The 17,933-nt window shown below is 36.7% G+C and overlaps 1 protein-coding gene across 1 annotated transcript in view; it reads right to left on the bottom strand.

Annotated features, from left to right (window-relative positions):
- Window positions 1-410: 410 nt before the first annotated feature.
- BASP1 (brain abundant membrane attached signal protein 1) overlaps window positions 411-17,933 on the bottom strand; it is a 78,659-nt gene continuing 61,136 nt past the window's right edge. The window contains exon 2 of the mRNA XM_044657890.1: window positions 411-1,179. Within this exon, the coding sequence (XP_044513825.1) occupies window positions 492-1,169 (678 nt within the window). The 5' untranslated portion in view covers window positions 1,170-1,179 and the 3' untranslated portion in view covers window positions 411-491. The remainder of the gene's footprint in view (window positions 1,180-17,933) is intronic.

Genomic DNA, 17,933 nt, shown 5'->3' with positions numbered 1-17,933 from the left:
TAAAATAAGAAAGGCTGTAAATTAAAAAAAAAACACAGAAAATACTGCTTCATAAAGATCTGATTGCCTTGGCACAGGCCCTGTGGGCAGAATCAAACACATCACTCCCAAACCCTATTACAGAAGAAAAGAGATTTTTGATATATCGGTGGAGTGCATCTAACAGCAGTTCAGGTACAAAAGATGTACTGTACTTTCAGACATCCATCTTTAAAATCCAGGACTTATTTGTAAAGTTGATTGAAGGTATATTAGATATTTCCCCACAAAAATACTATTTGGATTCTCTCCCCCACTCCCTCCCTCCCTCCCTTGATGGGACATCCTTTTTTGGGGGCAATACATATCATTATTTCAGATTTGAAACAAGTTAGTAAAGCTGGGGGGGAGAAAAAAGAGAGAGAGAGAGACACAGGTTGTTTTTAAGTGGTTATTATTATTATTATTATTATTTCGTTATTATTTAATTTTTTTTCAATAGGCTGTCCATGTTACTCATTCACTGCTATGGTTTGATCCGAATTAGCGGTTGGAGCCTCTTCTGCTGGGGCTGCAGGTTCCTGGGCCTTAGGTGTAGAGCTAGGGGCTTCTGTTGCTGCTGGGGTCTCCTTGGAAGAAGACGCAGCTTCGCTGCTGCTAGGTTTTGAGTCTGAAGCTGGAGCCACTTCACTTTTAGATTCTTGGGCGGCGGCAGTTGCGGAAGCCTCAGTCTTTTTGGCTTCCCCTTCCTCTTTGCTCTTGTCATCTGCTTTACTAGTTGCTGTGGCTTCTGAAGACTGAGAGACCTTTGCCTCAGTGCTCTTAGAAGCCTCACTACTAGCCGCCGGAGCGGAGGCAGGCGCTTGCTCTGGCTCTGTATCCTTCTGTGGCTCTGCCTTTCCATCAGGGACAGCCTCCGGTTTCTCAGACTCTGATTTCGGAGCTTCTTCTTTGCCAGGCGCCGCATCCTTCTCTGCTCCCTTCTCTTCGGTCTTGTTGGCAGTGACCTGGGAATCTTTCTCGGTCTTCTCCTTCACATCTGTGGTCTCGGCCACCGTCTGGGTCTCATCGTTCTCCTTGGGAGTTTCTTCTTCTTCTGTACCAGCACCTTCAGCCTTCTTGTCTTTGTCCTTGGCTTTCTCATCATTTACATTGTACCCCTTCTTCTTCTTGCTGAGCTTGCCTCCCATCTTTGGAGTTCTGCAACAGAAGAATAAAAAGAAATTTCTTTTTAGAGAAAACCAGGAGCCTTTTTAGTTTCAAAAGATAAATGGCTCCATTCCATAGCTTTCAACCAGTCAGCTTGGTAAAGAAGCTGGGCTCAAAGTGCCAATGATTAGAAGCCTTGCTGTCAGGCTTTAAGGAAAATGGAACAAATATTTGATTTTCAAGTTAGCAGGGAGTACTGTGCCATCTCTTCAAGTTAAACAAACATGAAGTATTGAATCCAGAAGCCCTAAAATGGCAGCCACAACCATCTTAGGTTTAGTATAGCTAATCAAAAACAGTTTCATCCTTTAAAAATAGGCCTCTATATGAAAACCTCAAGATTATGTACCAGAGATTATATTTTCCCTTTAAAAATCAATCCCAGAAAAAATTAATATTAATAAATGTTTGGAAAAAAATCAAACCCAGAAGACTTGGATACTTCAGGAGTTATCTTATTCTTACACACATACACACAAACACATTTTCATGGATTTGAATACCTAGGCTAAAATAGAACAGAAGGGATTCAACCTACCCTAGCATTAACAAAGGATCCGTTAAAGTAAAACAATAGTTCAGGTCATTAAAAATAGAGTGTTTACTCCCACTATACTTAAGTTTGTCAACTAGTGTGGATTTCTGTTCACTGCTTTTTAAAAGTAGCCTGGTTTGGAATGGAGATTTTTTTTTTTTTTTTTAAATTCAGGACAGAAAAGCATATACCACAGAGATTTTGAGAGTAGCAATTCAAAACATATGCCAAATAAAATAAAGTATCAATAAGGACATACATAATTCTTGGTACAAGGGGACTCTAGAACATAGATGAAATGTTACCACTCTTGAGATCACGGGATAAAGTAAGTTTAGAGTAATAGAGGAACTTTGTGTGGTCATCTGGTCTATAATGCTCTCATTTTACAGATGAAGAAAATGAGAGAATTGAAGTAACTTGTTTATTATTACTGAGCAAGTTAGTTAAATGTGGATCAGAACCTAGATCTTTTGACTCTAGATTCAGTATTTCTTATATTTCATTAGTGAAAGAAAAAAAACAGAGGCATTCAAAGATATTTTACCCCTGTAAGGAAAAGAAGTAACAAATAAATGAACTGTGCATCTGTTTATCCTTTTTTCCCCACCTTGGCCTTGATTAGAGCCTTAGCACTGGAAAGTGTCTATGCTCAATTTGGCTCCCTAGGGTGAAACACAAATATACTTTCTTTATAAAGAGCTATAATTAAGGCAGAAGTCATTACTTAAATGAATATTATGCCTTGAAATAGGATATTGGTTTGTAACAATCTGATTTAATTTTTAACTGGCCAGAGTGAATGTAGAGTCAGCAAATATGACTAGCTCCGATTCCTAGAGACATGATACTTAGGCAAAATGCTATTGATCAAAGAAATGAAAAGAATGACAAGTTAGTTAAGTTAACAAGATTTCTCTTTATGCCCTATTTACCATATGTAGGAAGGCAACAAGCATTAAATATAGCAATCAATTTGAGCTCTCATCATTTAGTTCTTTTTAGGAAAGTCATAGGTTCAGACAGAAAGACAAGAAGTAAATGAATGTTCTGTTGTTTGTTTTTAATTCACTCTAAAATGGGGTGGGGGAGGATGCAAGGAATGATGGAAGATGAGAAAAAGAATGAAGATGCTTAAGAACAGATCTAGCAACTCCTTTTTTTGATAAAAACCCAACACTGGTATTCCCTATTACCTATGGTGTTACTCAAATTCCTTAGTCTATCATTAAAGACATCCCTTTCTAACTTCATTATGTACCACATCCCCTAAATGTACCGTACCCTCCAGTCAAAGTAACTATGGTCTTACGCAATTCCTTAGTCTTTCATTAAAGATATCACTATCTAACTTCATTATGTACCACATCCCCTAAATACATCATTTGCTCCAGTCAAATTGGAAAATTTTCCATCAGCTCTCTGCTTTCATGTCTCAGCATCTATAGTTAATATGTTAAATTCCTTCTTCCAAATAAATTGCAAGACGCACTACTTGATACCACCTACATTTCCCAATATACCAGCTAAGAGCATCCTATATCAAAAGAAAAAGGTTGAAAGAACAATCCAACAAAACCAGCAACCCTATCAGCCAAGTCAAACATAACAAGAATACATACTCATAAACCCCATATCTGCAAAAAAAGAAGTGTATTTTAATATATCTTCTTTGAAGTTCTTTTTTTTTAATCATTTCACAACATCAAGTTTTAGTTTGTTTTTTTTATACATCTATTTACATTGATGTAGTCATTGTGTATATTGTTTTCCTGATTCTGTTTTCTTCACTTTTCATCAGTTCTGATAACTCTTCTCAGGTTTCTCTGTAGTCATCATATTCATTATTCCTTATAGCGTAAGTTATATTTCAGGTATGGGGGAAGGAAAAAAAGGGGTTATAAAAAGGACCACAAGGAGTAATCAATCTAGATTATTTTGACTAAGATTATGAAGAACTTGCCTATTTGAATTCAACACCATTGATTTACAAAATATCTTTTTTTATACTAAATGTAAGTGATATCCGAAAGGCTTCTTGAATTAGAAATGACACAAGTAGACAGGAGGTCCTAGGTTTAAATCCAGCCTCAGACACTTCCCAGCTGTGTGACACTGGGCAAGTCACTTGACCCCCATTGCCCACCCTTACCACTCTTCCACCTAGGAGCCAATACACAGAAGTTAAGGGTTTAAAAAAAAAAAAGACACAAGTCAGATCTATGCTTTAGGAACATAAAATTGGCAGTTCTATGGGGGGGTGGGGGGATGGATTGGAAAAGAGAGGATGGAAAACAGTTAGGGCAATAGTGCTAAGGCAAAAGGTGAAAAGGAAGTGAACTAGTATAGTTGTGCTGAGTTTAGAGAATCCATCAGCTGAATTCTTTTTTATTATTCCAAATTTTACAAAACCATGCAAAACAAGAATTTCCATATATACAAAGAAAAAGATATCACAAATCTTCTACATGTTTAGTTTATTTTTCTTCATAAGTACACTATAAATCTTATCCATAGATGTCCCAATACCCTCCCACCCTTCCCAGATCACAGAAGACATCTTCTGAGAGACCAACACATACATATAAATTGTCTTTCATGTTTCACCTTTGTGTTCACTTTCTGGAAGTAACATTCATAATTTATTATTCAAGCATTAATTCTGTGATTGTGTATAATGTTCTCTGAACATTATCTTGTGTATTTCTTTACAAGATTTTTAAAAAATCAATCTGTTCATCATTTCTTACAGTGCAATAGTATTCCATCACAATCATTTTTACCCATTCCCCAATTGATGGGCATCCCTTCAGCTTCCAATTCTCTGCCACCACTAAGTACCAATCTTATCCTAATCTCTTTGGGAAACAGATCAGCAATGTATTACTAGATCTAAGGATATACAGTTTTAAAAACTCTCTGGGTATAATTCCAAATTGCTTTCCAAAATGGTTGGATTAGTTCACAGCTCCATCAGTGTCTACCATTTTGCCACATTTCCATTACCTGAATTCAAGCAGTTTTCACAGGTTGTCTCCCATGCCTGGAACTCTTCCTGCTTAGCCCTATCTGTCAGCCTCCTTGGATGCCTTCAGATGTCATGAAAGTTCCACCTTCTGCAAGTAGCCTCTCCTGATCCCCCTTAATGTGAGTATCTTCCCTCTGCTAATTATCTCCAAATTTATCCTATCAATATCTTGCTTGTATGTGATTATCTGCATGTTGTATCCTTCATTAGATCTGGTCCTTTGAAGCAGGAATTGTCTTTTGTCTTCTTTGTATCCCTAGAGCTCAACACAGTACCTGGCAAATAATGAGAGATTGATAAATGCTAGTGGAATGACCACTAGTTGACTGGGGAAAAGGATGCCAGATATTTAGGAGGTAGACAAGATTTTGCAACTGATGGGCATTAAAAGAAAGTAAATAAATCAATAAACATTCCAAGACTAAAAACTTAAGTAGTTGTGAAGGTGGTATCCCCAGTAGAAATAGGGAAGTTAAGAAGAAAAGGAGTTGGAATGGAGGGGAAGGAAATGAGTTCCATTTTAGACATGTGTCTAAGATCTCTGGGGGGACAAGCCTGCACCTAGGTGGCTCAGTGGATTGAGTCAGGCCTAGAGATGGGAGGAACTGGGTTCACTTTAACCCTAATGCCTAGCCCTAATTGCAATTCTCTCTCTGCCTTGGAACTGATACACAGTATTGATTCTAAAACAGAAGGTAAGGTTGTTTGGGTTTTTTTTTAAGTTCACAAAGAGATTTGGGAATTATCTACATAGACTGTCATAATTAAACCCTCTAAAGGAATTTAGAAACTCTGTAAGCCAGCAAACACTTGTGAGATAGCTATAATAGCCAAAGCCAACATTGGATTATAAATTAACTTATAAAAGGCTAATGGAAGACTACTCATCTCTCCATTTCCTATCAGCAGTTCTACTTGATTTCCATTTCCAGAACATCATGCCTCCCTCTCACCATGCAGATTGACTCAGCTTTTGATAGTCAACATCTTTGCAACTCTCAGTTGACTCTCCCTTCTGATTGGAGGGCCGGAGAAAGGAGGAATAAATTTCTCCCAAAAACTTCATTAGAGAGCTCAGAACTTTTCAAGGAACTTCATTCTCTCAGTGGCTCTGCTTGCTTTCCACTTCTTGGACACCCTTCATCCCTGCCTTTTCAACTTCCTTCTGTGTTAATAGATCATAAGCACCTTAAAGGCAAGGGCTGTCTTTCTTATTATGATTTGCATTCCCAGCACTTAGCACACTTACACACAGTAGACACTTAATAAATTGTTATAGAATTGAACATAAATGACACTGATAAGCATCTCATAAAAAGTAGAGGGAAAATACATTTAAAGAAACCTTGATGAGAGGACACATCACGAGGACACAAAATGAAACTAGAAGAAAAAGATTTTACCTCCCCAATATTTCCCATATATTTGTTTCCATCTCTTCACTTAATCTTAAACCACCCTAAATTCAGGCCCTCACAGCCTCTTTTGCAGCAACATCCTCAATAGTGTGCTAAAAGCGATTGATTACATTTAATTGATTCTCTCCTACTGACACACAGGCTGATTCTCCCTCTCTACCAAATACTCTTGTGTCCTATATATCACCTCCTTTCTCAATGCAGCCTTTGTGTAAGCTGTACATGTACTGCTTGAAATCATTAGCTCATTTTAAAAATCAGTTCAATTGCCTCCCCATTTAAGATGCTTTCTGATTCCTATATCATTGTGCTTTAAAGTTTAGATTTATTTTGCATTTACCTCTGTGAACACGTAAGAAAGCAGATAAAATGTAAACTATGTGAAAGAAAGAAATATTTAAGCTTTTGAATCTGAAAATCTAAAGACACCAGCACCTACTTCATTGTCTGACACATTGCCTGATACTTAATAAATGTTAATTGATTGATTTTGCTGCAGGAGGAGGCAGAAATGTCACTGAAAAAAAAAAAAAAACTTTAGAGAAGGTAGGGGCAGCTAGGTGGCTCAGTGGATAAAGAACCAGGCCCAGGAGACAAGAGGTCCTGGGTTCAAATATGACTTCAGACACTTCCTAGCTGTGTGCCCCTGGGCAATTCACTTAACCCCCCCCCCCATTGCCTAGCCCATACCACTCTTCTGCCTTGGAGCCAAAACACAGCATTGATTCTAAAACAGAAGGTAAGGGTTTAAAAAAGTTGGTTTTTTTTATTTTTTTATTTTTAAGAGAAGCTAGACTAGACCCAGTGTAGAAGAATTTAATTCTCAAGATAGCCCATCTATCTATTAAATGGGGTTGTAGAGGGAGGGAGAACCTTACAAAAGGAAAAGTCAAAATTAGTAACTTCTGACAGATGGAAAAATGTGTATTTGATACAGATATGGGTGAAGAGGCTTTCACTATAGTCCATAGCAAACTTTATCCTTCCAGTCATACAGTTTACTATAAAGTAAATAAGAACCTTTTTTGCTTGTTAGTTAACTATTTGACTTGCCTCCTTAAAAAACTGAAGGCTGGCCTTCCAACAAGGTTACCTCTCATTTATATACAAAAATTATATAAAAGTCATAACAGAGATGACTGTTCTGCCTTCTGATGATTAACATCAAGTAAAGTATGAGACAGGAAGGTGTATCCTTGCTAAATGTGTTTACCTTCATGATGCAAGAGGCCCAAAACAGACTTCAAATAGGTGATAAGATTCTCTAGATGTTCCTATTAGTGGATGACATGGTACTGGCTGGAAGTATCAAACCATTTTGTTGTTCAATTGAAGAGCTATTTTCTAATAACCCAATGAGGATTTCTCTCATCAGCATATTATTGCTTTTTTTAAATAATTTTTTTAAATATTTTTTTAAACCCTTAACTTCTGTATATTAGTTCCTTGGTGGAAGAGTGGTGAGGGTAGGCAATGGGGGTCAAGTGACTTGCCCAGGGTCACACAGCTGGGAAGTGTCTGAGGCCAGATTTGAACCTAGGACCTCCCGTCTCTAGGCCTGGCTCTCAATCCACTGAGTTACCCAGTTGCCCCTATTTTATTGCTTTTTAAAGAAAAATTATCGGGGTTTTGTTTAGTCATTTTCATTTGTGCCTGACCATTTCATAACCCTATGAGGTTTTCTTTGCAAAGATACTGAAATGGTTTGCAATTTTCTTCTTCATTTTTCATAGATGAGGAAACTGAGGCAAACAGGATTAACTAACTTGACCAGAACTACACAATTAGCAAGTGTTTAAGGCTGGATTTGAACTCAGATCTTCCTGGCTCCAGTCCCAGCACTCAAATCTACTGTACCACCTAGTACTGTAGACAAAATTATATCTAGTCAAAAAACAAGGGGGTCGGGGGAGTAGCCCATCACTAGGGTTCCTTCCAGGTTTAACATTATGAAAATCTAAATTATTAATTCATTCTGTGATTCCCCTGAATGGCAGAATGAAAACCTTTCAATGAGCTCTACCATTACTCTAATAGTACTTTGCATGCCTTTACAAACTCTTTCAATCAACATCTCCTAATAGCACTTATGGAAGAGGAAACTAAAGGTCAGAGGAATCAAGTAATTTACCCCTTGCAAGGAAGAATAGGTAGGGGAAACCCAGGGTAATCTTTTAAGTCCCTATATGAGGCTCACAGCTGTTCCCGTGACAAGAATAAAACAAAAGGCGGTCAAAGACTTATAAAAAAATTTTATGCCCTAATGAGAACCCCATTCTACACCCCTGCCCAGACTTGGACTAAAACCAATTTCTTTCACTCTAAAGAAAGGAATGAAAATTACATTGTCCCAAGAATGCCAATATTTTTAAAATCCAATTTTGCAAGTATGAACTTATTTATGTATATTCAAGTAATCAAGAAGACAATTATTAGAACCAGAAAGCTACTTTTTTTTTTTAATTAATAAGAACCTTTCAGTATAATAACATTGATGGGCACTTAAGCGATGCACCAACCACTCATCATAGCCAAAAATAATCTTCCAGACAGAGTTAAAAAGTCTGGGCCAGACATCATATGAGCTGCTTCCTTAGTTGAGATATTGTTTGAGTGACAACAAAGGAAACAATATCAATACTTCCTCTTTCACTGAATTTTCATTATATTTTTAGTTCTCTGTACTTATCTAACTAAAGCAGAACTGTTAACTGATACGTAGATCAAATGCATTTCTTTAGGAGTGCTTGTTAACAATCAGGAATCTCTTAATTTTAAAATTACAACCCACAATGGATCTGAAATCCTGCACTTCAGAGTAAGTATATAAAGAACAGCAAGGTTGCTGAATTTGGAATCAAAAAGATCTGGATTTCAATCATGACTGTGACGTTTACTAGCTGTATGCAAGCCTTAGTTTATTCATTTGTGAAATGGCAACAGCAATATTTGGACATTTTCATAGGGTTGCTGAAAGGAAAAGTATTTTTTACACTATAAATGTCAGTTGTATCACTTCTCTTAACAAACTAGATGTCAGTGAGTATATTAGAGGAAGTACGACTTTAGAAAGTCAGAACTGACTTTAAGTGTTCAATAACTAAAGAAAAAGACATTTTTTTTTGTTTGTTTGTTTTTAGACTTCTATTTTTAAGACTCTTACAAAATTACCCATATCAAGGGGGCAGCTGGGTAGCTCAGTGGATTGAGAGCTCAGTGGATTGAGAATCAGGCCTAGAGACGGGAGGTCCTAGGTTCAAATCTGGCCTCAGACACTTCCCAGCTGTGTGACCCTGGGCAAGTCACTTGACCCCCATTGCCCACCCCTTACCAATCTTCCACCTATGAGACAATACACAGAAGTTAAGGGTTTAAACAAACAAACAAACAAAAAAATTACCCATATCAAGAGAGATATTAGTTGACATATTTCAGTTTCTAACATGCCAAAAGGCCATTTGATTTTACTCTCCAAACGAGTTGTTATTGACTCAAACATGATTAATGAATTGGTCTTCATTTTAAATATTTTATCTATAATTCAATAAGAGTTTGATATTTAAACAAGAGATAAATAACCCTGTCATACTTCAGTTGCGCAAAAACATCCTAAAGATGATTACCTGCCTCTTTTCCCCAACTTGAAACTAACGGAAGAAGGAAAAAGAGAATGGTAAGGGCGATTTCAATGGGAAACAGGAATAGTTCTTGGTCAGTTCAATTTTAAATTTATGTTGCAAAACACACTTTATCATTTAGGTTCTCTTTTATTTACATGTTATTAAAAATACAAGCTTCTCACAGGAAGAAGCTATTTCATTTTAATTGTCCTAACTCCAATGTCTATCACTTAGTAGGCACTTATTCTTACTGACAGAAGTACAAGTCTAATAAAAACATCTACTTCCTGAAACTACTTTGCCAGCTCACTTCAAAATTACAACTCACTGCCAGGTCACTTTCCTTTCTTAATTTGCAATAATCACTTAGTAATCTAGCAAAAGATTAAAGAAACTACAAAGATCAGGAAAGTCAAGTGTAAATTTATAAATGTTTCTCTAGGAAAAGGCATGCTCCATGGAGGGAGAGAGGGAAAGAGACGACAGTGTTCCCAAGCTAAGTTTGTATCTGAGGATGCTGACTCAAACTTCACAGGTCTACCTCTTCTTCAGACCAAGAACTACACAAATAAGGCATGTGCCTTCTATGTGCAAACTTTATGCATGTACTTAGAACTTTCAGCTAACAATAAGTGTATTACCCAATTTCTACTTTAAATCCAACCTCAACCTTTCAGTATAGCCTACTAAATAAAATTCCAATTTAAACTGCTCAATTTAAGGGGAAAATATTCATCAGCCATGTGTTAATCAGATATATTTGCTAAAAAAATAAAAAATTAAAAAAAGAATGTTAGCTTTTTAAAGATTCAAAGATCAGTTTCCTGGTATTTGTAGTTACTTTAGTCTTTTGGCATATATTTAGTCATTTTAATGCCTATAGATTGTTGGATTATACCTTCATCCAAATGGATTAAAAACAGATCAAGTAAATTCATATAACAACAGATCTTGCTGCCCTCAAGCCAGGTAAGCATACAAAGAATTTAGAACTGTAAAGAACCTTAGGAATCCTTGAGCCTCCAACCCTCTCATTTTACAAATGAGGAAGCTGAGATACATAATGTAACTTGTCCAGGGTCACACATGTAAATCAGGTCTTCTTGGTTCCCAGTCCAATGTCCACACACTATGCCATGCTACCTCTTGAAAAATGGGTAGCAAAATCAGGTTGAACAATTTTAGTTCTAACACACACTTGGAAAATTAGCTGTGTGGGAGTTACCCAAATTGTTAGGGTATCTCCTCTTTCCCTGTGGTTGATAGTTCCACCAGCTGTGTAAAGAACACTAAATGAATTCTAATCTTATTTTGTAAGAAACCAATTTCCCAGGAAAGTGTCTTTCTTACCTTTTGTTTTAACAATGACGAACACATTCTAGCATTCAAATATTTAATCATTTGATACTAACAAATCTTGAATTGATAGGTTCAAGACTTAGGGCATGAAAGATTATATAGAAATGTAAAAACATCTTTACTTTTCTTCTTGAATCATTATTTAGGAGTCACCCCCTAAACAGTCAAAAGTGAAGGGATATAGTGAGCTTTCCATATACATAACCAAACCATTTCTAGTTAAAACCACTTATAAAGGCTAGTTATCCTCATAAAAAAACTCTTCCTCTACCATTCATACTGTTTTGTCCAAGTTTAGATGGCATTTTAAAATGAATTTGCAGATCCTGTTGGAGCATATGCTCGCGCACAGAGAATTTTCTGGGACATGCAAATGTAGGGCTTTTTTTAGAGTAAAAATTTCATGTGCAGCTCCACGGGTCGAGAATACTGAAAGCGTGGCCATGTGTGTCCTCCTCCTTACAGATTATACCCTTTCTGTTCCCCCCCCCAAAAAAAACAAAAAACCACACCTGAACTTTCTACTCTGCTGTTGAGTCAACTCAGTTAAAAAGTATGCTAGATTTATGTCTGCCAAAATATTATCAAAATTCTCTCAAATTCCCAATACCGGAAACTTGCCATTTAAGTTTAGCAAGCATCAAAAATTCACAGGACACTGTTTTGGTCAATATTTAACCTAATTCTGTCCTCTTTATTCTGCATCAGGCCATACAAGTCTTCCCAAGTTTCAATGAAACTATCTCTTTTTTCAGGATAGTGGTATTCCATAACATTTTTTCTCATCATCTATCCAGCCATTCCCCAGTTGATGGACATCATATTGATTTCCAGTTCTTTGCCACCACAAAAAAAGAGCTGCTACAAACATATTTGTGCATATAGGACATTTTCCTCTTTCTTTGGTCTCAAAGGGATAAGTCTAGTGATGGTATCACTGAGTCAGAGTATTCACAATATAACAACTTTGGGACACAGTTCCAAAATGCTTTCCAGAACTGGCTGCACCAATTGATAATAAAGTGTAAACAACTAAAAAAGTCCCATTTTATTCTTCTTTTCTCCCATACTGGGACCAATATTTTGCTACTGCTGGAACTCAAAGAAATGGGAAACATCGGTATATGCCATTGGACAATGTTAAAATTAATTCTGTACTGTATTCCAAAAAGAAACCACAGAATTTGGTAACTCTTCATGATCTCATTTGGATTTTTCTGGGCAGATTCTGGAGTAAGTGGTTTGCAATTTCCTTCTCCAGCTCATTTTACAAAAAGGCAACAGAGACAAATGGTTTAAGTGACTTACCCAAGGTCACCCAGCTATTAAGATTCTGAAACAGGATTTGAACTTAGAAAGATGGTCTTTGACTTGAACCCAACTTTTCCCTTGATTTGAATCAGATTTTAGGCCTGCTGCTCTATTTACTGAGCCACAGAACTACCTCTAACAAAAGCATGGTAGCTGGCAACTAAGAATTACTATATGCCCCATTGTATACTATTTGAAGAATCTGATCTCCACTGAGGTCCTGTTCTGACATAACATAAAATTTTCAAATATTATCCTAGCAAAGTCCAAGCACTGGCAAATTCTACCAAAATAAACCCCTGCCAGAAACTCTGAATGTCTTTGAAGACAAACAAGATTAAAGATCAGAGATTCATTACTAGAAGACTGACCACTAGGCAATTAGCTTTGGAACCACAATAATCAAAGATCACATACACCTAAAGAGATAATAATGAAAAATGTTTGTACAAAAATATTCATAGCTGCTCTCTTCATGGGGACAAAAAATTAGAAAATGAGGGGGTGAACAAAATGTTGTATCTGATGATGATGGAATATTATTGTGCTGTAAGGAATAATGAACTGGAGGAATTCCATGTGAACTGGAATGACCTCCAGGAACTGATGCAGAGTGAAAGAAGCAAAACCAGGAGAATATTGTACACAGAAAGTGAAACATTGTGGAACAATCCAATGTAATGGACTTTACTAATAAAAGACAACCCCAAAAGACTTGAGAAAGAATGCTATCTATATCAATAGAAAGAACTGTGGGGAGTAGAAACACAGAAGAAAAACAAATCACTAATCATTTGTTTATATGGATAATACGTGATTTGGGGTTTTAGTTTTAAAATGCTGCTCTATTGTAAAAATGAATAATATGGAAATAGGTATCAAGTGATAACACATGTATAACCCAGTGAAAGTACTTATTGGATCTGGGAGAGAAAGAAAACAAAATATGTAAACATGGAAAAATATTTTAAAAAGAAAAAAAGATTATTTACAAATTTGTAGTGCAATTTGTGATATAAGCTGTCAGGGAAGGCACTACCAGTTGTGTGGGGAATCAGAAAGGTTCCATGTAGAAATTATACTTAAGAGTTGAGTTTTTAGGGGCAGCTGGGTGGCTCAGTGGATTGAGAGTCAGGCCTAGAGACAGGAGGTCCTAGGTTCAAATCCGGCCTCAGACACTTCCCAGCTGTGTGACCCTGGGCAAGTCACTTCACTTCCATTGCCTACCTTCACCACTCTTCTGCCTTGGAGCCAATACACATTATTGACTCCAAGACGGAAGGTAAGGGTTTAAAAAAAAAGAATTGAGTTTTGAAGGAAAAGAGGGATTCTAAGAGGTGGAAGTGAGATAGCAGAACCATTCCACATATGGGATATAGCCTGTGCACAAGCACAGACAGAAAGAGAACTTTACCTGTAAGGAGTCAAAAAAGAACAATTTGGGTAGCCCAAAGAATATGGGAAGAAAAATAATATATAATTGGGTTGGAAAAGTAGCTTGTAGGCCAAGTTCTGCAAGAATCTAAAAGACAAACAAATGAATATTGGATCATAGAGGCACTGAAAAAACATTAGAGTTTATTGAATACAAGAGCAACATAGTCAAAAACCTGCCAAAAATCACTTTTGCAGATATGTGTAACAGGGAGTCAGGAAGGACAACCAAGAGGTTAGTACAATACTTCAGGGCAGAGGAATAAAGAGGGTCTGAACTAGTGGTAGCCAATCAGCAGAGAGAACTGGGAAATCCTTTAATAGCATTCACATTATTTCTTAATGGCCTTTGTTTTTCTGATACTTGATAGAATTCCAAATAAACTAAGGGGGAAGGTGAGATCTGAAATGTTTTTTAATCCTCAGTTAGAAATGCTTCAGTGAAAGAAACAACATCATCAAAAAGTCAATATATACTGAGCCAATAGTGAGACAATATATATTGTAGTAACTGGAGGCATCTCAAAGGCTTTGGAGCTGTTTGTCATAGCAAAGTCTGAGATGGACAAGAATGAATATTTTTGAGAGTGAGCTCAAGGGTATCTGTGTTTAGGAGAGCTGGGCTATTTAATCATTCCTCTAGTCCTAAATAAATAGGATTCTAAGACTTAAGAATTGGAAGATTTGAGGTTAATGGGTCTAATCCTCTCATTTTAGACCTAAGGAGACTAAGGTCTGGAGAAAGTAACTGGCCCATGACCAAAGAAGTGATAAAATAATGCACCTGGGATCTGAACCCAAAGCCCTGTGAAAGGAAACTTGAGATTGTTTCAACTGCATTGTGATTCCTTCCTGATTCTAAGAAAGCAAACATGATTATTAATTAAACATTTAATTGATGTTTGCTTTGCTACTGCTTGCATGTTAGTTTTGGGTCACATTTATGATATGGTAATATTGAATTTTTATGTGCTGTAGGTACACTTTCCAGTACAATGGGGACCTATATAAAAATCAAGGTGTATGATAGGAGTATGCCAGCTTTTAAGACTTGGGCTATAATTTTATAAGTTAACATGATTATCAAGGTTTACAGTTTTATCTTAGTTTTCATAACATACTCCTATCTCTAAAGCAGTTGCTGCTGAGGAACTAGTCAGAAAAACAGCCCCAACTAGATATTGTTGCTAAGGGAAAGGAAGATTGACTTTATAATCCAGTTTCCAAAAGCACGTTTCAGTGTTAGAAATACACTGATCATTGGCCCCTCCTTCACACTACATCAAGTTTTGCTATTATTTTATTTGAATTGTTCTCTAATTAGAAGGAGGGATGGAGTTCCTCTTCCTACCCACCCCTCCTATTACACTATCTCATATATACTTGGGGCTCCACCAGCAATGAACTTTTAACTGTGCCCTTTCTCGCCTGTCTCCTATGCCCAGACACTTGCACAAAAAGATCAGGAACATCAAAGGGTCGAGGACTTCACGTTTTAAGTTACAGAACATTGTGCTTTGATTACCCTACAAATATTGTTCCTGTCAGGCATCACAAGTTTCTCTTTCCTGAATAGTACAGAAAAAAATAATAACTCACACAGTATAACAAAATGGAGGAGGGAATCAATTCCTAATCTCACCCCTCCCCAGGTAATAGCAAATGAATAATTTCTTTTAAAAACAACAATAAAAATACCTTTATCTTTTCCCTTAAAATCAATGGTATGTATTGGTCCAAGGCAGAAGAGTGATTAAGGGCTAGCTAGACCATTGGGATGAAGTGACTTGCCCAGGGTCCCATGGCTAGGAAGTATCTGAAGTCATATATTTGAGCCCAGGACCCTGGCTTTCAATCCACTGAGCCACCCAGCTGCCCCACAATGAATAATTTTTAAGGAATTTTTGAAGACTTTCTTTTGCATGTGTATAACAAACATTTCCGGCATGATCATTCACTTTTTAGAAGATGAGGGGACCATTTCTGGAATGGCCACCACGGGAGGTTCATCATGTCTAAAGATCTTTAAGATAACCACAGCTGATCTCTCAGTGGCTCATTTTTCTTGGATATGTTATTTAAATGCATCTGTAACTTTATCCATGCAACTGGTCCCTATAGTTCATTATAACCTGTCCAATACTACTTTTTTGGATGTTCCCATGTTTATTACTGGGAGCTCACTTAATGTATATGGGGCTCTTCCTAACTCCAATGCCAGTAGTCTAGCCACTATAGTGCCACTTCTGAAAACCATTAAGATTCCAGGAGGAAAACACCAAGGCAAAATAAAACTGGCAAACAGGAAATGAATATCTGGTAAATCTGATGCATTCGCTTGGCATCATATAGATAACCAGTGGTACACAGAAACTCTCCATTGGTTATGCATACTTTTGCTCTAGGACCAGCCCACTTTTTCCCTCTGGAAATAAGATTTTACATATTCTTCTTGTAAGATAAAAAAATATCCATGCTATCTATCTATCTATCTATCTATCTATCTATCTATCTATCTATATCTATCTATCTATCTATCTATCCATCCATCTATATATATATATTATATGCCTTATAATACATATTATAAGATTTATTAATAATCATGAAGTAGAGGAAAATGATAGCCTGAGCAAAGATCAGTTTTTCCCACCCTATGTTTTAATATGTGCTAGCCATGCTCATTTAGGTCCCAACATATTCCTTCCCATGAAAAGTGGGAGAAGACCATGAGGGTGGAATCACAGAAACCTTTATCTACACAAAGTAAGCACAAAACGTGGGGACAAAAGGAAAGGGATTCTGGCAAATGAAGTCCAAGGGTACAAAATACTAATTACACACCCTTCTCAGATGGTACCAGTGACCCAATCAATGACAGGAAACTAGGCAGAGCAATAGATTGAGTCCTGGGTCTGGAAGTCTAAAAGACCTAAGTTCAAATCCCTGTCTCTAATTACATAGTGTTTTAGCACAGTGCCTGGAGCAAAATAAGATCATTAAATATTGGCTATTATTTTTATTATTAAGGAAGTATTACAAGAAGACCTCATCTATTTCCTGCATAAAACAAAGTATTCATTTTTATAGCATTATAAGATACCTCCTTTCTTTTCTTTAAAACCTTGATTAGATCTAAACTCTTAGCCTCATGAAATCTAACAATGTTTAAACTAAGCTCTTTACATTTTGATCTATAAGATCATTAAAGGGAATTCCTGGTTTGTTTGCTTTTTGCATTTGTCCTTATTATTGCACCAAGAGCTTCAATTTTCTGGGAGAAAATAAAAAATCCCCAAAACAAGAACTTTAACTTGATGTTTTTATTATTTTTTTCTTCATCAATAGAAATATAAAAAAAAATTAAATCATACTTTTGGATAGTAGACTTCAAGAGAGTCAAAATTGATTCATTTTAAATATGACCATAATTTTTATTGAATGATTTCAGAGGTATAGGGCCACTGAACTTCGAATCCCAGCACTGCCACTTATGTAACTTAAGTAGTCAAAGACTTACAGTAGAAAGGCACCATGGAGGCCACCTAAGCCTGCCTCTCTTCATTTCACCTATAAGGAGTTCTAAGAGGTAGGATCTGAACCCAGATCTTCCTAACTCGAAAGCCAGTACTTTAGCCACTATAGTTTCCCCAGAATATACCCACCCTATGTTTTAATATGTGCTAGCCATGCTCATTTAGGTCAACGTATTCCTTGCTCTATGTTCTTGAGAAACCAAGAGCTTTCCTATTACCACAGCCCTCAAAGTTTCCAAGCCTCAACCCTGAAGTGCCAACCCCTCCCCCCCAAACCATTTCTTTTCCAAACCACCAACAGGAATTTACTGAATATATCTACTATGTTGCTAAACACAAGGGGACAAGAGGAAGGGGTTAGACTAGACGACTTTGGAGATCTCTTCCATCGTGGAGTTTTAAAAAGAACCAGAAGATTTAGTTTCTGTTGTTAAATATAGCATATGACAAACCAGTTTAAGTATTTTAGTTCTCTCAGGTCATGTAATATAAAAAATATATAAA

The sequence above is a fragment of the Gracilinanus agilis genome, chromosome 1 (assembly GCF_016433145.1).
Source record: "Gracilinanus agilis isolate LMUSP501 chromosome 1, AgileGrace, whole genome shotgun sequence".
Classification (NCBI taxonomy): domain Eukaryota; kingdom Metazoa; phylum Chordata; class Mammalia; order Didelphimorphia; family Didelphidae; genus Gracilinanus; species Gracilinanus agilis.
Note: the sequence above shows the minus strand (reverse complement) of the source record. Positions and strands in the feature narration are given on the sequence as shown.